The 26,388-nt window shown below is 45.1% G+C and overlaps 1 protein-coding gene across 1 annotated transcript; it reads right to left on the bottom strand.

Annotated features, from left to right (window-relative positions):
• Nucleotides 1-18,892: 18,892 nt before the first annotated feature.
• On the bottom strand, nucleotides 18,893-24,818 carry LOC122031327 (uncharacterized protein KIAA1522-like). The gene is made up of 6 exons (XM_042590454.1): nucleotides 24,770-24,818; nucleotides 24,606-24,691; nucleotides 20,861-21,062; nucleotides 20,096-20,793; nucleotides 19,505-19,903; nucleotides 18,893-19,114 (listed from the first exon to the last, which is right to left on the bottom strand). The coding sequence occupies exons 1-6, from the start codon at nucleotides 24,816-24,818 to the stop codon at nucleotides 18,893-18,895; spliced, it is 1,656 nt and encodes a 551-aa protein (XP_042446388.1).
• Nucleotides 24,819-26,388: the final 1,570 nt, after the last annotated feature.

Raw genomic sequence — 26,388 nt, 5'->3', positions numbered from 1 at the left:
CCATGTGTTCTTCATAAGTTAAACCATATTACAGAAGTTGATTAAATATCTATTTCAAAGATTAGCTTCCAGGTTAAACATGGCGAGACACTCGGCCTTCTTGGATATGGGATGATCCACCACTTCCTAGACAAATCCTTTCAAAGAAATTGAATATTTAAACTTCTTACAGTAACCTTTGGTTTAAATATAGAGACCACAATAGAAACACAAAGTCGATAGCCTGTTGTGTTGGTATTTCAAGATCCATACAAAGAACACAAACTAGTTCATCGTAGAAATAATTAACTAGTTATACCAATCTTTGTATCTTAAAGACCTCTTGATCTTCTGCTATATTCCTCTCCTCTTCTTGGACGTCATGTGGGCGACGATCTACTAAGACGAAGACACCCGCCCTTCTCCTTCTTTTCCAAGCTTTTGGCCACCAAAGAATACAAAGTGAAGAGACATCCTTCTTCTTCTTCTTCTCCTCCAAGCAACTAGCCACAAGGTGAAGGTCCTTCTTTAAATGCCGCCGTCCCTAATGAAGAGGAAAGGGAAAAGAGAGAAGAGTCTGCCACAAGAAATTAGAAGAGGAGCCTTGGTTGTGTTATTAGAGAGCATCCCCTCCTCCTCTTTAAGATCTTTGCTAGAGGCTAATAAGTAAAGTTTTTAATAAAATTTCCTTTTATTTGCTTTTGTAGATGGTTACAAAAAAAGGAAAGATTTTAACAAAATTAAAATCTCTCTTTTAAACCATTGTAAATAGCAATAAAAGGAAAGATTATAACAAAATTTTGTTTTAAACAAAATCTTCCTTTTATTCTTATAATGGTTGGTTACAAAAAAAGAAATATTTTAACAAAATTAATCTTTTTTTTAAACTTTGTAGATAACTACAAAAAAAGGAAAGAGTTGAACAAAATTAAAATATCTCTTTTAACCATTGTAGATAACTACAAAAAGGAAAGATTTTAATAAAATTAAAATATCTCTTTTAACCAATATAGATAACTACAAAAAGGAAAGATTTTAACAAAATTAAAATCTTTCTTTTAATCCATTGTAGAAATCTATAAAAGGAAATATTTTAACAAAATTTTGTTTTCAACAAAACTTCCTTTTCTCTTCTTGTATGGTCGGCCCCATGCTTAGGCACCAAGAATGGCTTGGCCTGCCCACATCTTGGGCACCAAGAGGGCTTGGTCGGCCCCTTGCTTGGGAACCATGCAAGGATGTGGCCGGCCCCTCATTTAGGTAAGGAAAATCATAACGGATGAACGCGAGACTTTATAGAGGCTACAGCAGAGACCGAGAGGAGGAATTAGTTTTGACCTCCCGATGAACTTGAGCTTCCAGTGTTCGACCCGAACACCCAACTCAAGTTCATCAATAATAAGTCATACCACTAAAGAGTTATTATTGAACTACCGCACCAATCCCATATTACATTATGGGCTCCTTCTTATCATAAGTGAATTAATCTCTCGGTGTTTTAGATATTGAATGTTCATTAATTAAATGAGTTGCTAACAACTCACTTAATTAATATCTAGCTCCAAGAGTAGTACCGCTCAACTTCATTGTCATGTTGATCTAAGTCCACCTGCAGGGTTTAAATGACAATCCTTATGAGCTTCTCAAGAGGATATCATCAACCTAGATAACTAGGACACAGTTCCTTCTATAATCAATAACACACCATATAAATAATATTATTTCCCAACTTATCGGGCCTATTGATTTAATGAATAAATCTCACCCATTGATAAATTAAAGAAATAAATACTAAGTATATGTGCTTGTTATTATATCGGGATTAATAGTACGCACATCTATAATAACAGAGGTTATGTTCTTTTATACAATCAGTATAAAAGGAATAACCTCAAATGGTCATACTCAATATACACATAGTGTACTAGTATAATTACATAGTCAAGATAAACTAATACCAAATTACAATACAATCATTCCAATGGTTTGTCCCAATTCATCTTGGTTTTGTGCTACTATTTATAATATATAAGGAATTGATAACATAATCTTCTATGTGACACCACACACCATATTATCTACAATATAAATTAAATGGACAACTGTATTTTACTAAATGTAGACATTTAACCAATGTGATTCTCATTTCAAAATAAATGTTCATACAAAAAGTCAGGCTTTTAGTATACATCCTAACAACCAACTCAGAAATGAGCATAGATGAAGGGGGAGGATCAGAATAAGAAAGTACGATGAAGGGGAGCATCAGAGATAGAGGTAAGTCAGGTACGTGCACTAACCCTTAAACAGTCTTTTTACTTTATCAAAGTACTTACTAAAGATTTAGTCAAATCAAAAAACAATTGCTGATTTAAAAACACTGTTAGATAATTTGAACTCAGAAAATGAAAAGTTAAAATTGGAAATTGAAAAATTGAAAAATTGAAAAATTGAAAAATGATCATGCATGCTTAAATAAATTTCAAAAATAAAAACTTAGAATTTATGGTAAATTAAATTGGTATATTAAAAAACATCAAGGGAAACTTAGAAAAGTTCCGAGAATTTATGTACCCCCTAAGTTTTTGATTAATCCAGTAGGAAGGAACTTATATTGGGTTCCAAAATCTTTTCTAGATTAAAATTTTTATAAGTTAGCGCTTTCAGCAAGAAAAATTAAACAGTTAATTTCTTTTTGAGGCTTTGTCTAAGAAAGTGGTTGTTGCTCCAATAACCAAGATGGTCTAGTGCCTCGCCACTACATAGAAGTCAAAATATTAAAATAAAATATTTAATTAACTTACTGATAAAGCATGAATATAGAAATTAAATAATACTTTAACAAGTTTTTTTTTAAAACATATTTTGAAAATTTCTCAAAAATATTTTAAATTGCCTAAAAGTTAGAGTTCTTTGTTAACTTAGAATTTATTTTAAAAAATTTCTACCCCATTTTTTGCAGTGATCAAAGGGGGAGAGATAAAAACAAGTTTAGGGGGATTTAATATTTTTAAAATTGGTACTTAAAATTTTTTGGATAGGAACAAGTTAATATTTTTTCTTAGAAAATTACAAATTCTATTATTACAATCTTTATGCAGAAAATGTTAGTTTAGTAATTTATTTAAATTACTACTTGTCTATTTTTTTCCTAACTTAAACTTTGGTTCATGCACATCAAAAAGGGGGAGATTGTTGTCCCCATAGTTGTTTTAATGTGATCAATCATGTTAGGTTAGGTCCTATTTGGTTTTGATCCCTGTGTCTAAGTGTGAAGGAGCTTAGGAGCGCAGGAAGTCGAGCAGAAGACTCAGCTAGCGAGAAGGATGACACGGGAAGGGAGCCGATGGGCTCGGTGCATCCGAAGGATAAAAGAGCTGTAGAAGAGTACACCGGTGGACGAGAAGAACATGCACGACATTCGAGGGATGAGAAATCAGGGTGAAAGACTACTCAAGGAGAAGGCCGGAAACTGGGTTCGGGTGAGCCCTATTTCGATTGGCCGCAATCACCCAATCAAACGAAACATCGGAAGCTGAAAAGAAGACGAAGAAGTGCTGGAAAAGCAGCTGGAGGCGCCCTCAACAACTGTTGAGGTGCCTCCGCCCTCACCAGAGTGAGGGCACCCTCAACTACATTGAGGGCGCCCCAATGCCCTTGGAGGTGCTCTCAACTGGGTCAACCAGACCGTTTGTGAGCGGATAAAGTTTTATCCACTTATCCCCTTGGAGGCGCCCTCAAGCCCCTTTGGAGGCACCCTCAAGACTCGAGATAGGATTTCCAGGAGCTATATAAAGGCCCCTGGAGCTAGGAAATTATCAATTCAACTCTTGTACTAACTTCCTAGCAACGCTTAAGCGCTTTCAGTGTGTAAAAGGCTTCTCCGCCTTCAACGAAGGAGATTCGTAGTGCACTTTTTCAACTACCTTAGATTAACAACCATCTAGGTTGTAACCAAGTCAAAATTGCTGAGTCTTCCTATTTTCTGTTTCTTTTATTTTGTTATTATCTTACTGTTGCTATTTTAAGAGTTGAAAGCACGAGGAGGGTATATTTTATTTGGCAGGCAATTCACCCCTCCCTTCTTGTCGGCCCCGTTGCACCAACAAGTGGTATCAGAGCCAGACTGCCTCAGAAGGACTGACCGCTGTCTAAAGCATCAAGATCAAGATGATGGCCGGTGCAAGTATTCATCCCCCGAAATTTGACGGAGACTTGGCGACATGGAAACGCCGAATGGAGGTATTTTTTTAAAGCAAAATTTGATATTCTTATAATTATGAAATATGGTTTTGCAACCCCTAAAGACAAGGAAGAATACAAGTGGATGAAAAAGGAGCAAGCAGATTTAGTGGCCAATGGAAAGGCAGAGTTCAATCTGCTTAGCGTCCTGCCACCCCAAGAGGTAAGTCAGATCGGAAGCTATGACTCCGCCAAAGATGTCTGGGAAAAATTCCTAGAGCTCCGTGAAGGCACCTTAGAAGCGAAATTAGCAAGGTGCAATATCTTTCAGACTCAGCTGACAAATCTCCGGATGAACAATGAAGAAGCGAAGTTTAGCTTCTTCATTTTCTGCGCTTCACTGTTGTAAGAGACTTCTCTGCCTGAAAAAGATATTCTAGTGCGTGATTCATTCCTTAGATTAACAACCTTCCCGGTTGTAACCAAGTAAAAATACTTATGCCTCTTCTTTTAGTTTTTGTCTATTTATTTAATCTATTTTATGCAAGTATTATTTTGAAAGATTGAGAAGGGTTGTGTTTTGTTTTTACAGGGCTATTCAACCCCCCTTCTAGCCGGCCAATATGGTCCAACAAGTGGTATCAGAGTGAGGACGCTTCAGGAGGATTGACCGTCGATCGAAGCAAAGACGATGGCCGGACCGAGCATATACCCGCTAAAATTTGAAGGGGAATTCGTTACCTAGAAAGAGTGAATGCAGGTATTTTTTTAAATGGATTTTGAGTTATTTTAATTATGGAATTCTGTTTTACAGCACCAGAAGGTAAAGAGAAATATCAATGGATAAAAAATGAGCAGGCCGACTACGTGGCAAAAGGTAAAGCAAAGTACCATCTGCTGAGCGTTCTTCCGCCACAAGAAGTCAACCGAATCAGCAACTACGAATTTGTGAATGAACTTTGGGAGAAGTTTTTTGAGCTACATGAAGGGGCGTCCAAAGCCAAGCTCACAAGACGGGATCTACTTCGCAACCAGCTCACCAACCTATGACTTGGAGAAGATGAAACAACTACGCATCTGCATTCGAGAGTTAAAGAGCTTATCACCAAACTTTCGAATCTCGAATAAAAGGTATGTAACCGAGATTTGCTAAGGTACACACTAAATTTTTTTCCTAGAAATATGAAATGGGTATCACTAGTAGATGCCTTTTATATTTCTAAATACTTAGAAAAAATTACTTTGGAAGAATTATTGTCGATATTTGAAGTGCATGAATCAGGATGTGCAGGTACGAAGTAGTCCAAGCACAACGTCGCCCTCAAAGCATCAAGAGATGAACCTAAGTCAGAGTCTTCTCTTGACGATGAGGAAATGGTTATGATGGTAAGACATTTTATGAAACTATGTAAGTCTAGAAATACTAGCCATCCACAGGGTAGAAAGAAAAGGACAATCCACTAGACAACTACCCCCAAGCTAAGGAACAAGGACAAAGACAAAGGTAAGAAGCTTGTCCAAAAGCGCAAGGTCTTAAAGGCAACGTGGGATGATACATCGTCCGAATCGGAAGTCGGGGACTTCTTCGAACTTGCATTAATGGCAAATCATCAAGATGGCAACTACGATTCAAGCTCTTCCGAAATGAACATCGAGAGCATCGATGAAGGGGGAGCTACGTCAGAAGAAAACAGTAGTTTAGGGGGAGACACGGATAACGAGATTGATAAGGTAAGTCAGGTATGATCTCTTCCTCTCGATAAATTATTTAAGTTTGTTAAATTGTTAACAAAAGATTACTGTAAATTAGAAAAAGAAAATAAAACATTAAAAGTAATTCTAGCAAAGTCTGCCCATTAGAAGAGTTAGACAAATTAAAGTTAGAAAATGAAAATTTGAAAAGACAAATAAATTCTTTAAAAAATCATGTATGTTCCCATAATACAAATTTTAGAAAATACAACAATTTAAATTGGTATTTAGATATCACTAGGGATAAATTTGAAATATTTCAAAAAGGTATTTCCCTAAGAAATTTTTAGTTAATTCAGTAGGCTGGAACCTATATTGGATTCCAAAGTCTTGTTTAACTTGAACTATTAATTAGATTTAGCGCTTTCAGTGAGAAAATTAAATAGTTAATTTCTTTATAATGCTTTGTCTAAGAAAGTGGTAGTTGTTCCAATAACCAAGAAGGCATAGTACCTCTCCACTGTCTGGAAGCCAAAATATTGAAATGAAATGTTTAATTAATGTTCTGATAAAACATTAAAGTTAAAATTAAATAATACCTTAGAAAGTCTTTCAAAAAAATTTTTTGGAAATTAAAAAAATATAAATAAATAAATAAATTATTTTGCTTAGAAAAATTTTTTGGTTTAAGTTTTTTTAGAAAATTCTCAAAAGTAATTTTGATTGCAAAAACTTAGAAATTTTTTAAAATATTTTTTCAAGCAAAATTGTTTAACTTAGATTTTGTTTCTAACTTTGAGATTTTCTTTAACTTAGAAATATTTTCTAAAAAGAATTGAAATAATTTTCTAATTTTTAACCCTTAGATTTTCTTGGAACCCCATTTTCTGTGATCAAAGGGGAAGAAGAAAAAGTATAAGTCTAGGAGGAGGTAGACCAATTTTTTCTATCCCCCAATGTTATTTTGATGTGATCAACAAGTTAAGTTAGGTCCTGTGGTATTTTAACCTTGTGTCTAAGTGTGTAGGAGCTTAGGAGCACAGGAAGTCGAGCAAAAGACGTAGCTAGCCAGAAGCACGGCACGGGAGGCTGTTGGTTGGTCCTAGAAGATCGTACTGGTTCCACTATACAAAATTTTGTACAAGTATCGAGTCTTTCCTAACAACCTATTGTGTTCTTTAGAAATTAAATTCGGAATCACAAACGGAACTTAACATTATTGATTCCAGATTTAACTTATCCGTTCTTAGTGGTTTAGACTTGGATCGCAAACGATAATTAACATTATAGATCCAAATCCACCTATGTTACAAATTCAATTAAATATTTATTTCGGAAATCGGCTCCCAGGTCAAACATGGTGAGGCACATAGCCTTATTGGGTATGAGAACATCCACCACTGCCTCGACAAAGTCTCTTAACGAAATTCAATATTTAATTTCCTATAATAACATTAAGTTTAACCAAAAGGAACAATCGAATCACAAGATCAAAAAAGCAAAATAAAAGAAACACAACTTCAAATTACAAATCCGAAAATCTAGAATCTCTAGCCTCTTGTGTTTGGTATTTCAAATCTATACAAAGAAAACTAGTATGATGTGGAATAGAATTACTAGTTATACCTTTCTTTGTATGCAAACAACCTCTTGATCTTCTACCGTATTCCTCTACTTATCTCAGATGTTGTGTGGGCAACGATCTACCAAGATGAGAATCCACCAAGCGTCCTTCTTCCTTCTTCCAAGTTTCGGCCAAGCTAATTTCTCCAAGAGAAAGCATGTCCCGGCCACCACCACCAAGCTCCAAGGGATGCTAGAAACAAAGCCTCCTTTTTCTCCTTCTTCTTCAAGCAAGATCCGGCCACCTTCCAAGCTCCAAGAGATGATGAGGTTCGGCCAAGGACAAGAAAGAAAAAGGAGAAGAGAGAATAAGAGGGTCGGACACCACCAAGGAGAAGAGGGAGGAGAAATAGAAGAGAGTTCACCTTGTGAAGGCACCCCCTCCCTCTCTTTTATAATCCTTGGTCTTAGCAAATAAGGAAAGTTTTAATAAAAACTTCCTTAATTCCCTTGCCAATGAAAAAGAAATTTTAATTAAAATTCCTTTTATTTATTCATGTGGTCGGCCCCTATAATTCTTCCAAGCAAGGAAAGCTTTAATGACAAAAATTAAAACTTCCTAATTTGTTTCCGAAAATTTTTAAAATAAAAATTTCTCTATTAATTTTCCCTTCATGGTTGGATATAAAAGGAAACTTTATAAATTAAAATCTCTCTTTTAAAATATGTGGATGATTTCCAAAAAGAAAAGTTATCTTTAAAATTAAAATCTTCCTATCAATCTATAAATAAGTAAAAATATCAAATCTTTTCTTAATCTTTTGTAGAGTTTATAATAGGAAAGATTTAATTTTAAAACTCTCTTTTAAATCATGAACATGGTTACAAAAAAGGAAAGTTTTATCAAAAATTAAAATCTTTCTTTTAATTACAAATAAGGAAAGATATCAAATCTTTCACTTAATCTTTTGTAGAAACTATAAAAGGAATGATTTAAATTTTAAACTCTCTTTTAAAACCATGGAATCCACATAAGAAAAATTTTAAAATAAAAATCCTTTTAATTTAACTAGGGTCGGCCACAACAAGCTTGGGCTCCAAGCTATGGCCGGCCCCCTCAACTTGGCTCAACCCTTGGCTTGGCCGGCCCAAGCTTGGGCTCCAAGCTTGCTTGGCCATCCACCTAAGGGTGGGTAAGAAGTGGGTATGTGGTGGGTATAATTCTCTATATACAAGAGGCTACGATAGGGGACTGAGAAGAGGAATTGGTTTTGGTCTCCCGATGAAATTAAGCTTCTCGTGTTCGCCCCGAACACCCAACTTAATTTCATCAATAATAATTCATACCACTAAAGAATTATTATTAAACTACCACACCAATCTTAAATTATATTTTGGGCTCCTTCTTATTATGAGTGTGTTAGTCTCCCTGTGTTTAAGATGTCGAATGTCCACTAATTAAATAAGTTACTAACAACTCTTTTTAATTAATTTCTTAGTCCAAGAGTAGTACCACTCAACCTTATTGTCGTGTCGAATTAAGTCCACCTGCAGGGTTTAACATGGCAATCCTTATGAGCTCCTCTTGGGGGCATTATCAACCTAGATTACTAGGACATAGTTTCCATCTATAATCAACAACATACACTATAAGTGTAATGCCCACCCTCCCACTGCTCAAGGAGGGGCGGGATTACTTACTTACATACGTGCATACATATTGAACATGTAGACATGCTAATGTTCATGCATATAACTTAATTAGTATCATACTACTTGAAATATGATTCCTGATGTCATAAGTGATACGGTTGGCAGTGGAGGGGCCCAAGAGGAAAGGGTGAGAAAGGTCAAGGCCATATAGCGGTCAAAAGTCAAGAGGACGTGGCGGTCAATAGTCAAGCTGACTAGGCAGTCAAAAGGCTAGCCTATGGAATAGGCAGAGGTCAGGCAGACTTGTTGTTCAAGCAAGCGAGGCCGTGGGAAAACAAAGGAAGTCGGCAGGCGGAACATGGGGTACAGGTCGGGATCGGCAGAGCTGGGCAGAGGCAGCTCGAGCTGTAGGCCTATGGTCGAGGGATAGGAAATAATCAAAGGTCGGAAGTGGCAGGGCTGTGTAGAGACGGCTCGGTCTGCAGGTCTGCGACTCGAATGCCCGGAAGTGCAAGCCACAACTTATAGGTCAGAAGCGACAGGGCTATGTAAATACAGCCCGATCTACAGGCTTACAGTCGAGGGCCAGCAAATACAGGGTACAGAACACAGATCGTGATCGATAGGGCTGTGCAGGGTTAGCCCGACTAATAAGTAACGCTTAGAGGCGAGATCTGGTCGAGGGGTGTGAGGTAGATGCCGACCGCGATAAATAGGATGAGCCAAGCTGTGCAGGAGTTGAAGGATCACAATTGTCCATCAAGGGTAATCATTACATACCAGTGAGATGTGCGAAGGCGGAGGTTTCTAAAGAAGAAGATGCTCTCATGACCAATAGCGGCCTGACAGGTGTCCCTCACTACAAGAAAAAACCCATGTGCAAAGGCGGAGGTTCCAAAACAAGAAGATGCTTTCACAACCAATAGCAGCACGACAGGTGTCCAGGACTACACGACAAAGCCCAGCGTCTAACGTTTTCTGACAAGGTTGCAGGTTCTAGAAGCGGGGGCGGGTGCATAAAAGAGGAGGATTTCCTCGTACGCGGGTACGCGCTCTCTCGTCACTTTTTCCACAACTTTTCATTTTTCGGTCTCTCTGCTTTTTTCTGGGGAAAAAGGACCTGACTTGAGCGTCGGAGGGCCTGATCCGGGGACTTTTTCCCTGGGTTCCGGTCTCTAACGTTAGGGAGAGATCGTCTGATTGTGTGCAGGGTCCTGCAGCATCGTCAGCCGCCCGTGGGAGCCGAATCGCCCACGAATTTCCGTCAACAACCAGACCGTCGCGACCAGCCTCCGTCCGACTCAGCTTTCAGACAGGATCAAATTTGGCGCCGTCTGTGGGAAACACAACAGCCTGATCCGAAGCGTGAAGATGGAGGACTCCGGTCGAAGTTTCATCCGGAGGATTAATGTCACTATGACCGCGGGGGAGTACGAGCTCTTCAAGGAGATCAGGAAGCAAGCCACCTCTGAAAAACAAGGAATAGTTTCACGACCTCGCCTGGTGCCCGAAGCGTCTAAAGAACTAGCTCCTGCCTCCGACAGGGGCTCAAAGAGGAAGCAGCAGGAAGAACTCCCTCGTACTTCATTCCGAGAGCCTCACCGCAACTATCAGCAACCCGGACCTCACAAGCATAGTCTGAAGAAAGAAGAGCCGCAGGCGTCGGTGGCGGAGAGCTCTCTACATCCACCCCGGGAGGCAGGAAAGGGAAAAGCTATAGCCTCCGCCAGAGATCTGCCTGAAGATCCGGATGACAAGGTACCCTTCTCGGCTCAGATCCTGAGGGAAAGCCTGCCCAGGGGTTATCGAGCCCCAAACATTGGAGAATATGATGGGAGCAATAACCCGGAAGAGCACCTGCGAAAGTTCAAGAACGCAGCTATCTTGTATAAATACAGCGATGCTATCAAATGCCGAGTATTCCTACACACCCTGTCCAGGTCGGCGTAGAAGTGGTTCGATGGATTGACCCCAGAGTCCATCAATCGCTTCATGGATTTCAAAACGGCTTTTCTACGTCATTTCGCCAGCAGTCGTAAGTATCAAAAAACCGATCACTGCCTTTTCGCTCTTAAATAGGATCCGACCGAGTCACTGCGGAGCTACATCAATCGGTTCAGTCAGGTGGCTAATGACGTCCCCTCCGCCACCTCAGAAATACTGATGAGTGCCTTCTCCCACAGATTGCAAGAAGGGGAATTCTTCAGGGACCTCATCAAAAACCCCACCCGGAGTTTTGACGATATAGTGGAGAAAGCTTCTTGCTACATCAAGGTGGAGGAAGCTCAGGCCGTTAGGAGGAAGGCTGAAAAGACGGTGACTCCTGGAAACCGACCTGAGAGGAGAACACCCCAACCAGCTCAGCCCTTTCAGCGCGTTCAACCCAGGCCTGCCCCTCAGCCCGCTCAGGGAGTCAGACCAGCCCCACGAGTTGCTGCCATACACGCACCCAGGCCTGGACCAAGGGGAGCACCATATTGCACATATCATCGGTCCAGGACGCATGATCTCAGTAATTGCTTCCAATTCTCTCGTGATTCCAGGCGAGCCGCCGAGCAGGGTCTGCCCCCCCCCCCCCCCCGGGAGTTAGCACCCCAAATACAGAGAATGGACGAAGAACGGGCCGTGGTTGGACGTGCTCGTCAGACCCGACCCGACCTAGCTGGCCCATCTAACCAAGCTGGCCTCGGGGAAGACCGAAGAGATGCCGGAGAACTGGAGAACTGGGGCAACGCTGTTGTGCGAGAGATTGGTATGATTTCAGGAGGGCCCACTGACGGGGACTCAGGCTGAGCCCGTAAGTCACACGGTCGGCGATTGTATGTGGGAGTTGTGGGGTGCAGCCACGAGCAGGCGTCTGGCCCTGTCATTAGCTTTGGGCCACAAGATTTGGAGGGTCTGGAACTGCCCCACGATGATGCCCTCATAATCAAGGCCGTTATCGCTAACAGCCGAGTGGCTCGGGTCTTTGTGGATACCGGGAGCTCGGTCAACATTTTATTCTGAGCTGCGTTCGAGGAAATGCAGATTGACGCCGCTGAGCTCCAACCCGTAACCACTTCTTTATACGGGTTCACAGGCAATGAAGTCAAGCCCATGGGTCAGATCAAGCTGGCCATCTCCATGGGCACTGAGCCACTGGTGCGCACCCGGATGAGTACCTTTATAGTGGTGGATTCGCCTTCCTCCTACAACATCATCCTGGGAAGGCCAGCTCTACATGAGTTCTGGGCTGCCGTCTCCACTTTTCACCAAAAGATTAAGTTTCCGATCGGCGAGCAGGTCGGGGAAGTCAAGGGAGAGCAGAAGGTGTCCCACAGCTGCTACATTGATATGGTTCGGGTGGAGGCACGCAAGAGCCGGAGGACGCAAGATGGGGGAGTGCACGCTATCCAGGAGGAGCCTCTGCCTATTGCCGAGGAGCTTATCCCTTGGGAAGAAATTCGGCTGCATGCTGACAGAGCAGAGAGCATCACTCGCATTGCCAGTGACTTGCCACAGGAGCTTAAGTCGGAGCTGATACAGTGCCCGATCCGCAATAGGGACGTTTTTGCTTGGTCACCGGAAGAGTTGCCCGGGGTCAAACCAGAGGTAGCTGAACACAAGCTGCATATTATACCCGAGGCCAAGCCAGTCAAGCAGAAGAAGAGAAACTTCTCTGCCGACCAGAATAAGATTATCCGAGTTGAAGTGGATCAGCTCAGGAAGGCAGGACATGTTCGAGAGGTACAGTTCCCGTCCTGGCTCTCCAACGTTGTATTGGTAAAAAAGCCTAACAACAAGTGGAGGGTGTGTATAGACTTTCGCGACCTCAACAAAGCCACCCCCAAAGACTGTTATCCTATCCCGCGGATCGATCAGGTGGTGGATTCAACTGCTGGCTGTGAAAGGATATGCATGATGGACGCTTATCAAGGATATCATCAGATACCCTTGGCTAGGGAGGATCAGGAGAAAGTCAGCTTCATAACGGCCGACGGTACTTTTTTCTATACGGTCATGCCATTTGGACTCAGAAATGCTGGGGCTACCTACCAAAGGATGATGGACAAAGTCTTTCAGAGTCAGATCGGGCGGAACGTAGAGGTCTATGTTGATGACATCCTGATCAAGTCCCCCCTGGCGTCCAGTCTAATAAAAGATGTAGAAGAAACCTGTGGGACTCTGAGGCAATATGGGGTAAAGCTGAATCCCCTGAAATACTTGTTCGGGGCCAAAGGAGGGAAGTTTTTGGGGTATCTGGTGACTGAACGAGGGATAGAAGCCAACCCTGAGAAGGTTCAAGCACTTCGGGACATGCAGATCCCTCAAAATCTGAAGGAAACGCAGAAGCTGGTCGGCAGGATAACAGCACTGTCCCGATTTATCTCCAGATCTGCAGATCGAGCTGCGCCCTTCTTCAAAGTGCTCAGGAAAGCGGCCAAGTTTCAGTGGACGGGAGAATGCACACAGGCCTTTGAGGAGCTAAAGCAATACCTGGAGTCCTTGCCATCGCAGTTCAAGCCTGTTGTGGGAGAGCCCCTTTGGGTCTACTTGTCAGCCACCCCCGAGGCCGTGGGGGCCGTGCTGGTTAAAGAGCATGACAATGTACAACGGCCAGTGTATTTTTTCAGCCATCTATTGAAGGGGGCTGAGTCTCGGTATTCGGCCCTGGAAAAGTTGGTTTACGGATTTGTTCTCATGGCTCAGCGCCTCCGATCATATTTTTTGGCGCATCCCGTCACCGTCCTGACAAATAGTACAATGGGTCGAGCTCTCACCAAGGTGGAGGTAGCAGGTCGGCTTATCAAATGGGCAACCGAGCTAGGGGAATATGATATACAGTATCAGCCCCGAACCGCGATCAAAGCACAGGCTCTGGCGGATTTCTTGACAGAAGTTTATCAAACAGACTCGGAGGAGGTCTGGAAAATTTATGTAGACGGATCAGCTACTCATCGGGGAAGTGGTGTAGGTGCACTTCTAATATCTCCGTATGGAGACATCATGCAGCTGGCTGTAAGCTAAATTTCAGAGCTACCAACAATGAGGCAGAGTATGAAGCCCTATTAGCAGGTTTGCAAGCAGCTCGACATGTGGGGGCAAGCTGAGTCGTAATATACTCGGATTCGCAGCTAGTAACTCAGCAGGTGACCGGACATTTTGAAGCAAACAACGAAAAGATGCAAGTTTACAAGGAAGCCTATGAGAAGATGAGGAAAGATTTTAAAGAGGTCACAGTCACTAAGATTCCCAGGGCTGAAAATGAAAGAGCGGATGAGTTAGCTAAAATGGCCAGCTCCCTGACCACTTGGACGTTTGACAGATCTATAGCACAGATCTTCCTTGTAGCTCAAATAAATCTACAAAATAACCTGGAAGAAGTAATTGATTGGAGGGCACCCATAATAAGCTTCCTCCAACAAGGAGTTGTACCCACCAACTTAGAAGAAGCGTGCATGCTCAGGAGACAGGCCCATTCTTATGTTATGATCGGAGATCAGTTGTACAAAAAGTCTTTCTCCAGACCTCTGCTCAAGTGCTTGAATATGGAAGAAGCGGATCAGGCCTTGCGGGAGATACATTTGGGATGCTGTGGCAACCACGCAGGTGGAAGAACGCTGGCCCGGAAAGTGCTATTGGCCGGGTATTTCTGGCCTACCCTGTAGAAGGACGCACAGAAGCTGGTGAATACTTGTTTGTCGTGCCAGAGGTATCAGATCCTGACGCACCGACCCACAGAGTTGCTGAGGACTTCTATAGTGTCTTGCCCATTTGACCAATGGGGTATGGATATCGTAGGACCTTTCCCGATGGCTACAGGGCAAAGATGTTTCTTGCTGGTAGCAGTGGATTACTTCTCCAAGTGGGTGGAAGCGAAAGCCCTGGCCAAAATCACTGAAGATGCGGTGATCCAGTTCTTGTGGAAGAATATCTTTTGCAGATTTGGTTTACCTCATAAGTTAGTGTCGGATAACGGCAGACAATTTCAAGGACGCAAGATACAGAATTGGTGCAAGGGGTTCGGCATAAATCAGGCCTTTACTTCGGTGGAGCATCCCCAGAGTAATGGCCAAACAGAGGTAGTCAATCGAGAAATAGTGCGAGGGCTCAAGGTCAAGCTGGATCACACAGGAGGCAGTTGGGTGGACGAGCTGCCGAGCATTTTATGGGTCTATCGTACGACACCCCGAGAGAGTACAGGTCTGACACCCTTCCATTTAGTGTATGGTAATGAAGCAGTAGTACCTCTGGAGGTCGGGATACCATCCGTAAGAGGAATGATGTACGACCAAGAAAACACAGAGCGACGGCTGGTCGAACTGGATTTCATCAGCGAAATCCGCGAGCAAACAACTGCCAGGCTGGAAGCCTATAGATAGAGGATGAGACAGAATTATAACAGAAGGGTGATCCCTCATTTCTTCGGAGAAGGAGACCTAGTCTGGAAGCAGGTGAAGCCCTTAGGGGAAGTGACAAAGCTGGCGCCACAATGGGACGGACCATACAAAGTCATCAAAAAACTGGCATCAGGGGCCAATTATTTGCAGGATGCTCAAGGAAGGAATCTAGATCGACCTTGGAGTGCTAACTACCTATGGCCCTATCGAGTTTGAAGGGTGCCAACTCTATGGGTATAAGCCAGGTCGGCCGAGGGTTCCGGAGACGGTAGGATAGTCAAGCAAAAATTCGAAGATACTCATGTACATGTAAAAATCTCATCAGTTTTAAGCAGTTGGAACAAATCATTTGAAAGGAGCAAAGATCTCATCCGGAAAGCCTTGAATGATCTGGCCTTGATCCAAGAAGTTTGCGGGAGGGATGGAGCTCAAGAAGTCCTGTGCATGCAGTTGTCTGATAACTCCAGCCGCCGTGTATGGTACGGTCGCAGCAAAGCGTGCCCCAGCCTGGGATAAAAATTCAGGAGAGCTCAGATAGGACCTTCGACTTCGCAGGCAACGATCATCCTCTCCTTCTTGATAGGCCGCCAGGGTAGTGGATACTCCTGTCAAAGCCGCCCGAGACTGGGATAGTTCCGCTCTCAGGGCCTCCAGCTCAGCCCCTTGAGTCTCCAATTGTGCCGCCTGAACCTCCAGTTTATTGTTCTTCTCCTGCAGAATAGTATCTTTGGACTGCATTTCCTGAGCTTGGTGGGCTAGTTGTTGCTGATACCCCGCCTCGGAGGCAGCTCTTTCCCCCCTCATAGCTCGGAGCTCATCCTTCGCCTGTATCATGGACCGTCTATGCCGGTCGGTCTGATTGGTTAAGGCTTGAATCTCCGCTCGCAAAGCATAACTGGCTTGGGCAGGGTCGTTCAGTTGCAGCTCTAATGCGGAGACTCTCTCCTGGAGTTCTTTGCTTTCATGATGGAGGGTGTGGAAGGATTAGTTCAGCACCAAAGATTCTGCATGAGTCTAGATGGAAGAAACAACCTTCAGCTGAGGTAAATTAATGGCAAGTGCGAGGTGAGAAGTACTTACTTTAGCCCAGGACTTTGAGAACCTATCCATTTGGGCTAATGGTGACAAACTACCCATTTGACTCATGCTCTCTGCCCACAAGCTGCCAAGACAGCCTTTCATCATCAGAAGACTCGTGGGGGTGTCATGTCGCCGAGCTAGAGCAGCTTCAGAGGGAATAGTGGTCCTGTAATGATGGCGGGCGGAGGAGGAAGGTTGAGAAGGGCCGGCGCCAGCACCAGGAGGAGCGGGAGGTGGCTCCGGAACGGGTTCAGTTGGCACGGGGTCATGACAATCGCCTGGGCTATCTTCCTCAGCAATAGTGGGGGCAGAGAGGAATGCAGCTGGTCTTCCCCTATAAGGGTTGGGGGAGGCTGCCAGATAGACAAAGCAAGAATGACAAGGGGAATGGTGTTGGGGCTAGCCACGGTGGCAGCGGGGGACAATTGGGTAGTAGAAGAAATAGAATCAAGCGTTTGTGAAGTCAGACCTGGTCTTCGGCGACGCCTGTGAAGCAGGGGCTGGTTATCGGAGTCAGAATCCTCAGAGCGAGGCTGACCCTGTGAAGAGGCTGCAGCACCCCTGTCTATGGCGCCCCGACCGGATGAGCTTAGACCTGTGCGATGAAGGGCTGCGCGACCACGTCTGGAGGCCCAGGGGGCTCCTCGGAAGATGCGTATGGCCAGACGGCCGGTTGGATCACGACCCCGACCTCGGCTCGGGGCAGCAGGTGAAGGAGAAGCGTTGTGTGAGGCTGGGTTCGAAGTAGACTGAGGCGCTGCCCCAGATGAGGTGGATCCAAAATGAGGGAGTAGCCTCCTCTCCAAGATCACTCGATCGCGCCGCATTATTTCCAGATCACTGAGGGGCAAAGGCAGAACCTCTGATGCGCGGAGCAAAACCTCAACTGTAGGCACCAACGCGAAGGATCAGTCTAATAAAAAATGAGCAAAAGGGGGAGCTCAGCACAAACTTACCTAAGGAGTGCGGTGTTTCAGGAGAAGGAGGGCTCAGCCTGAAATAAGAAAGTAGGTCACCAGACAGCAGTCTTGTCAGATTCAGGCGCCAATCCTCCATCTGGATTGCAGCCATACTAAAGTGGAAATCCATATGGAACTCTTCCAATGCCGGGGGTAGAGGCAGAGCAGGTTGCCAGCGCATGGGCCAGTCTGTTTCCTCTGGAAACCGGAGAAAAAAGAACTTTTTCCTCCAGTTAGCACTGGGAGGAGGGAGAGGAGAGAAGAAAGCAGTGTGACTACGAGCTTGGAAATAAAAAAGACCGTCGGCGTGCCGAGCCAGAGCAAAGAAGCAGTGAAAAAGGGGAGCTGACTAGGAAACCTCACAAACTTCGCAGAGTATTACGAAGCCACATAAAATCTTTATGGAATTGGGAGTTAGCTAACCTAGGGGGATCTTGAAGTAGCGGCACACTCCAGACAAAAAAGGATGTGGGGGTAAATGGAGGCCAGATACAAATTGTTCAGTAAAGAAAGTACAATAATCAGGCGAAGGATCGAAGTACAGGTTCACACCAGCAGGGATGATGGGGTGGAAGCTAGTAGGGATTTCATAAGTGTACCGTAAGTCATCCCAATCCAACTCAGCAAAAGTCGAAGCGTCTGGGAAGTGCTCCGTCAATAAGGAGATCCAAGAAGGAGAAGTCATTGCGAAAGAGATTATCTCAGGTGATAGAAAGAACAAACAAAAAGAAGAGGCTTGGAGAAGAGGAAGGATCGCGGTAAAGTCTCGGAGGAAGTCAGTCGGCAGCAGCGACTCTTGGGTGCTCCGTGGTGGCGGCGAATCATAAGGGAAGGCAAGAAGCAAGAAGATACTTATAGGTATGGCGGATGGAGGACATTTTCGTAAAGTTGACAACGGACGGTTGATGCAGCATCTGAGATAAACAGGGAACGCCCTGTGATGATCCTCAGGAATATAACCAGGGGGCATTATAGGAAAGGCAGGGGTCCGAGATACGAAGCGCCTCCTAAGGAGATTGCCCCAAGCAGGACAAGAATGTACGGAGGGGCCGTTAGAAAGGTGTGCAGATCAGATCAGCGGGCTTCATGGGCATGCATCAGGAATAGAGAGCATGAGTCTAGCCCTCGCCGAGCTCGGTATAAAAGCAATTATTGAAGGAAGAGCGATGTAGCAGGGCAAAATGAGCAAGGGCGGGCAGACTGGCAGAGCTCAACCAAAGTCATGGATGGCCTACTAAGAAAAGAAACAAGCTAAGGATACGCGAAGGGGAAGCGATGCGATTATCTGGATGTAAGAGAAGATAAGTACAGTCATCCAGAGTTCAATACGACCATACGAATAAGTACAATCAGGGAAGGTTCAGCATCAACACATAAAAGGTAAACATTACAACATAGTCCTGACTACACAACATCTGAAGAAGAGGGGGCAGGGTCACTGGAAGCCAACGGAAGGAGCCCGGGGTCAGCCAGCACTATGGCGGAAGACGCAGGGTCAACAGACGTTTCAGGAGCAGCAGCAGGAAGGGCCTGGGCAGAAATATCCCCGGGAGCTGGATCGGCAGCATGATGAGGAGCCTCCAGGAGGAAAAGTCCGTCATCAGCTTCGAAGGAAGGGAAAGTTTCCTGCGGCAATTCCCTGGATAGGCGAGCTGTGTCCAGAAAGGTGGCAGGAGGTGCCGAGCGTAGGAAACCTTGCTCGAAGGCCTGCCTAACCCCGCTGACGGCCCCGTGACAGAGCAACAAGACCATCCAGCGTCCTAGCTTTTGGAGGAAGAAGGAAGAGCGGACGTAGGCCAGTCTGTACGCCTTTAGCCGCTCTGATTCGCCAGCTCGGTACGCTTCCAAATTGTTCTAGTTCTCGGCAACCTCGGCGCGGGCCGCGGATAAATCGCTCTGGCCCTGAGACACTGCTTCCTGGGCCTTCGATAACTCCGCTAGTAAGGATTGGAGAGTTGCTTGGCAAGCTTCCCACTAAGTCCGCATGGTTGCTTCCCGGCTAGCGGCAGCACTAGCCAGGGCCTGGGCATCGGCCAACCCCGTTTGCAGGAGCTCCTGACTTTGCTGTGGCGAACTCAAATCCGCCGATCGGGAGAGCAGCTCTGCCTCTTTGGCTTTCAGCTCAGAAACTGTCGCTTGATGACGATCCGCTTCAGAAGCCAAGGAAGACTCACTTATCTTCAAAGCCGCCTCCAACTGTTGAAGTTTATCGAAGGCGGCATGGGAAATGGCCAGAGCAGAGGCCGCAGATTCCCCGGCGGCACGCAGATAAGCATCCAAGCTTCCAAGAGAAGGCTCAGGAGGAGTTGAGGAAGCCGCAGGGGGCTCTAGTTCCTGAAGACGCGCCTTGAGCGCCGCTTTCTCTCGCTGAAGCTCGGCCGCTCGTTGCACGGCGCTCAGACTCGCGGAGCAGGTCTGCAAGTGGCCGGAAGAAGAGAAAGGGGGTTACAGAAACACACGGATACCGGGAAGAAGAAGAGAAAGAGCTTACCGCTACCAGGGAGCGAGCAATTTGATCAAACCCCTCCAGAGGGGAACTGCTCTCCCAGAACTGCCGATTGGCTGATTGCCAGGAGATGGCCAAGTCCCCATAGAAGTCGACCCTACCAAAGATAGGCGATAGGTCGGCAGTGGGCACGTAGGCCGGTCGGTCTCTGAAGGGAGCCTCCAGGAAGCTTTAAAGGCCAGGTCTGTAGAGGGCAGGTTCAGAGTCGGCATGGCCGAGCTCATAGGCACGAGAAGAGGAGAGGCGAAGGGAGCCAGCGAGTCCGGGGGCTGATCGCCAGAGGACGAAGGCGGGGCAGCTAATACACTCTGGATTGGCACCGGAGCGGTCAAGTCCAATGGCGGGTCTGCCACCTCCAGATCAGAGGCCTTCTCCCGGGCCAAGCTTGTCTCCTGGGTCGAGCTCGTATCTGAGGACCTGGTGGGGGAAGAGATGCTCACTACGCGTTGACGGCGAGGAGGTGGAGGAGAAGTTGCGGTGACTGGGGCCGTTCTCTTGCCCTTGCGCGTAAGGCGCAGCTTCATAGTTGGAGGGAGAGAAGGCACTTGTCCTGCGGGCGACGGCTCAGTCGCAGGTTGAGCGGAGATGCAGGGTAGGGCTGAGTCTGCAGGGCTGAGAGCAGGTGGCTCAATAAGCGTCAGGGTGGCCCCCGCATCAAAGGTCCGGGGTTCCGAAAGCTGTGGACCGGCGGCAGCGGCGGGATCAGAAGGTAGACCTTGCGTCAGCTCTTCGTTCAGAGCTTGCAGAACGACCACCGAGGGTGTCTCTTGACAGGCGAAGGAACGGAGGATGGCAGCCACTACAAAAATAAGAAGAAAAAGCATCTCAGTTAGCGAAGAGCGGTATACGAAAAAATAACAACTTACCAAAAGGAGCTCCGATTTTCGTGGAAACAGGGCTAAGACCAAAAGCGTGCAGAATGCCTTCTAGCATCAGCACAGACAGGCGAACAACAACACCTCTCAGCTTGTCCGCAGCCGCGGAGCAGGCAGGTTCATGGACATGCGAAGGGAAGTCCGAAGCGAGGAGGGAACGCCATTGAGAAGGCCCGGTGAAGGGGGCAGGGGGCTTAAGGAAGAAAAAGCGAGATCTCCAGCCTTTATTGGAAGAAGGTAAGTCCTCAAAAAACTTATGGCCCGGCTTCGCCTGAACGTTGAATACCCCTGCTTCGGCTCGCCGGAAGGAATAGAAGTGATGGAATAGTCTAGCAGTCAAGGGAATTTGATAAATGCGGCACAAGATGATGGTTCCACAGACCGCTCAGAATACATTGGGGGCAAACTAAGAGATACCAATACCGCAATACTGACTCAACTCGGAGAAAAAAGGATGCAAAGGAAAGCGAAGACCGCCTAAGATTTGATCCCTAAAAACAGTGATAAACCCTTTGGGAGGAGAAGAAGGATGTTCATCTGGTGAGGGAAGACGAAACTCATATACGGCGACTAGCCCCAAGTTGGATTGCAGTGAAGACAGGTCGTGATGGTCTAAATCAGAGATGTAACGTGAATACCAGAAGAGTTCCTTACCATCCATGATTATGAGGAGCAAGCAGGCGAGGGGGATGAAGACAAGAGGGGTCACAAGTCGGGCGCAAGTAGGAGAACGAGGAGTTGCACTGCCAGAAACGGCCGCGAACGAAGGGAGGAGGATAGCGAAGCGTCGAAGTAAGGAAAGCGGACTGCCTTTAGGGTTTATGAAGCCCATTCATTCCTAGGAAACATTGAGGGTCGAGCTGAGTATCTTTTGGGGTAACGCGCCCCAGCGCCGTCTGATGGGAAATAAGCGCCGAAGGGTACAAAAAAGGGTCAGAGGCTGGCGTCAGGAGGCGTGCGCAGTAAAGGCGTCGGACAGGTGTCATCGCGAGAAGAAACGCATTAAAGATCGATAAGGCAAGGTGTCACGCCCCAAAGGAGTCTCTGCCAGACAAAAATCCGACAGCACCTCCTCTGTACGGCTGACAATCTGAAGCATCACTACAAGCAAAATACATCAGCCACATGCGGCTGGAATATTTATATACACAACCACGCAGTTATAATAACAGCCCACATGGCTGGAATGAAACAATCACAACCACACAGTTATATATAAAACAGCCTACACGGCTGTACTAAAAACCAACACAGCGGAAAAATGAAAACGGAAAGCCCAAACAAGACAAATAGATACAATGCATCCCGGCACGACTTAAACACAAATACAACACCAAAACTATAAGATAGTCACATGGCTATACACAAATACAATGCCAAAAATAAGAAAAGAATATACAAAGAAAGCAAGCGCGATCTTCGGATGTGACGTAGGACTCGGCAGACAGGATACTCCGAGCGACACCAACCATCTACAAGCTACCTGAAAACATAAATGTATACATGCGGTGGTGAGTATAGGTAACTCAGCGGGTAATAGACAAGATAGTGCATGGTCCATAAATAAACATGGAGATCACAAGTATACAGTCTCAGTAGGGAATAAAGAACATGATCATACCATCATAATCAATGCACCTAAACATATCTGACATAATCACCTGACATATAAACTGTACAAACCATAACTAACACAATGACAGATACATACCCAATCTGGAATCGACGCAAGGTACAAAGATCAGTAAACTCACTGGATCTGCAACAGATATACCCGTGACACCTGTGCAATATAAATACGACTACATATACATGTAAAATAAATGACATGTAGGCAGCATGACAACCATATGCAACAATCATATCGCAAACAAATGCAACATACCACAAACACATGCAACTAGTATCTAGTAGGCATGTATGCAAATATAACCCCCAGATGCACCGTGCATCATATGCAAAAGTGCATGCATGCTCCATGGTCACCCCCGCCACCTCTCCGAACACCACGACCCCTGTATGGCCGAGAGGCTTGGGTCTGTGATGACTGTACTACCCTCCAGCCCACTATATAGTGGTCGAGGCGGACAGTCCGCTAATAGCTATCTAGCTAAATAGCATCAGGGTCCCTGACTGCTCACAACGCCGGATCTCACTAAACCTCGTGACCGGGTGGCACGACAGGACGAGCAGCAACTGCTCCAGCTACCACTACCCATGAGTGGCCGAGTGTGCGGCGCTAAACCAAACCAACTGACGACTCTCTCACCACAAGGGAGACAATGGTCATCAGATGCAATGAATGATGAACATGATATATATATATAAATATCATCATCCATGCAATAACTCCAAACCTCATAAATACCTCCAACATGAGTATAATCATCATGATACCTCCACGTATCCCACCAAACATATGTACACACTACACATGTATAATCAACCAAAAATCTCCAATAATCCGACCAGACACATGTACACAAAAGATAAGTACAATCAACATGTATCCTCCAATAACAATACAACAGACATGTGTATATACTCTAAACATACAATCAACACAACTCCTCCAAAAGTACATGACAAATACGCATGTACACACCACATGTAAATGCACGGTCAACTAGATGACTCCTATAACACATACCCATCTATGTACAGTCCACATCATATACCCAATCAGCATGGGAATACCAACAACCCGACAATCCCTACAAGCCATACTCTACACGTGTAATCACAACAGAGTAGATATCAAGAGTGGAGACTGTATATGAATTAAAATAGATCATCACAAAGGTCAAGCATAAGTGTCATGCAGGAAAAACAGCAACTGATCATGATATAAGATAAAGCAGCCTAATTCATCCAATAATAACCATGCACTAAGTACAAGAAAATCTACATAGAGGCCAAGGAAGAAATACCCGCCTTAAATCTGTCGATCGTGATCCGGAAATCCCATGTCGAGACACTCGTCTCAAACCAAAGTCCTGCAATCGTATAATGTATTTAGCCAGTTACATATGAAGTAAATAACTAAACAACTTTCCCCCACCCAATTAGGATAACCCTAATCAAACATGATTATGGATTAATCCTCCAACTAACCTTAATCATAATATAACCTAATTAGATTAGGTCATAGATGATACACCTCCAAAACTCCCCCAAAACAACACATTTAATCCAATAATAAATCTATTCTCTTAATTACCAACCCACCACATAATGATATCAACCATAAAACCTATCATAAGCTCAAATCTCCATCATAAATCCACATCAACTGAACAACCCAATCATCAACCTACCTCATCTGATAATCCAATCAACAACTAATCCAATGCTCCTAAAAATGATCACATAATAATCTATATCAACCAAAACAATACTTACCACTAGAGGCAAAACCTTAATCCTTAATCCACAATATCAACCAATCCACATCACACCACTCATAAACTAAGCAAGCACAAAACCCTACAACCCATTAGAAAAACTTAATTTAGCAACCTACAAATGAGTAACCCAGCAATACATCACTGTAAGGCATTTACCTTGACGTAGGGCAGCAATCCAGTAGCTAACCTCTAGCCATCCACTATCCGGGAGCTACCACAGAATACCTACACCACCATTCTTCCAAGAATCAATCTAGAACTCAATTGTACAACAAAGAATTACTGAAATCCTAACAAACAAAACCTTTCTCACCTCAACAGCCCCTTACCTTCTTACCCGTGACCTCCACAGCTTCAAGAGTTGGAGTGGCAGTGATCGGCAACAGTGCAATCCTCCAATATTTCGATCTGATGCCTTCATCCAATCCAGAACAGGAAGAACATCACACAACAATATAACCTTTGAATCCATTAGAGTCCAAAGGAAACTTACCTAACCCGATCTCCTGATTCAATCCATCTAAGGGAAGAACACAGGGCATGCACCCGTGATCAGATCCAAGAGGACTGAACGAGGTCAATCGGCTAGGGGGCGATGCAATCACAATCTCGCTGTGCCCTAGCTCCGCCGGATCACCGTCGATCGCCCACAAGAAATTATCGAAGAAGTGATCGGCCCACTGGAGAGAACTTGGACAAATTTAGCTCCTTCAAGATTCCAGTGATGATCCTCAAGCGGCATAAGGAGGCTGAGACCATCGGAAAGAGTTGTCCTCCGTCGACATCGAGTCCTCCGCGAGAGAGAGCAATGGCAGAGAGGAAACCGAGAGGTGAGGAAGAAGAATCGGCCACTTATTTTCCCCTCAAAGCTCCGGTGGTTGCCTGCGCCGGCGACGTCGAGAGAGGAAGAGTAATATTGCCGATCGCTGGTGTGAGAGGAGGAGATGCAAAGAACCGAGAAGGGAGAAGAATCGGGAATAGGGGAGAGGAAATCGGGAATTTAGGGGTTAGGTTTTTAATTAAATACTTAGGTTAGATTTAATTAAGCCCTAAGTTAGTTTCTCAATCAACTCCCTACTTTATTGGGTACCCAAAACAGGCTTCCTCTGTACCCCGAATCCATCCCCTCAAAACGGGTCATACGGACTCCGTTTAAATCCCGAAAAATTTCTAAAAATTTCTGAAAAATCCCATAAGATTTTTCATCCAATACTATTTATTATTTAATTTTACGATATTTTACACAAGGTAATCATGAAGGGGCGTGGCCTCAAAAAAGAAGCATTCTTCGTGAAAGGCTCAAGGCTAGGCGGGAAATTTCATGAAGCCGCAGAATCCAGGCAATTCAAAAAGGTCGTAAATAAGACAGGGCAGGTCAGCGGGAGTGATTGCCAGATCAGAAAAGTAGCAAGCAGGCCTGTGGGGTGTTGCTTGCTCGGACCAGCCAGGCAAGTAGCTCTGCCTAGACAACCCTTGATCTGAGCAGCTAACCAGGCGCATCGCGAGAACTGTGGGGTCATCATAAGCTGCAAGGGCACTGTGGCCCAGGGGTTGAGTAAGGTTTTTACGCTCCCTCCTCTATTCTTAATTCTATACCGTACATGATGCAATTGCAGGAAGAAACGTGACGCGAATGAGTAAGCCCAAAGCTAGCAATAACGACCAGATCAACTAAAGCAATGAGGTCGGCATAGGCGGGACGGATGAAGGCGGAGAAGAGCGATACATCTATGCCTTCGTCGTTTGGAGTATCATTACTGGTCTCAGACCAGCACCATCGCTACCAGTCTCGGACCGGAGTATCATTACTGGTCTCAGACCAGCGCCATCGCCACCGGTCTCGGACCGGAGTATCATTACTGGTCTCAGACCAGCGCCATCGCCACCGGTCTCGGATCGGAGAATCTCCAGACTCTCGCCCCAGTGCGAGTTATAAGTGAGCTCTGTTCTCACGCCCAACGACCTTTCAGGTCGGCTCCCATGCGAGAATCATAAGTGAGCCTTGTGCTCACGCCCAACGACCTTTTAGGTCGGTAGTCCAAGACTCTCACCCCAGTGCGAGCTATCTTTCAGGTCGGCTCCCATGCGAGAATTAAAAGTGAGCCTTGTGCT

Source organism: Zingiber officinale, chromosome 11A, assembly GCF_018446385.1.
Source record: "Zingiber officinale cultivar Zhangliang chromosome 11A, Zo_v1.1, whole genome shotgun sequence".
Classification (NCBI taxonomy): domain Eukaryota; kingdom Viridiplantae; phylum Streptophyta; class Magnoliopsida; order Zingiberales; family Zingiberaceae; genus Zingiber; species Zingiber officinale.
The sequence above is the reverse complement of the archived record's forward strand: the minus strand, read 5'-3'. Positions and strand labels throughout refer to the sequence as shown.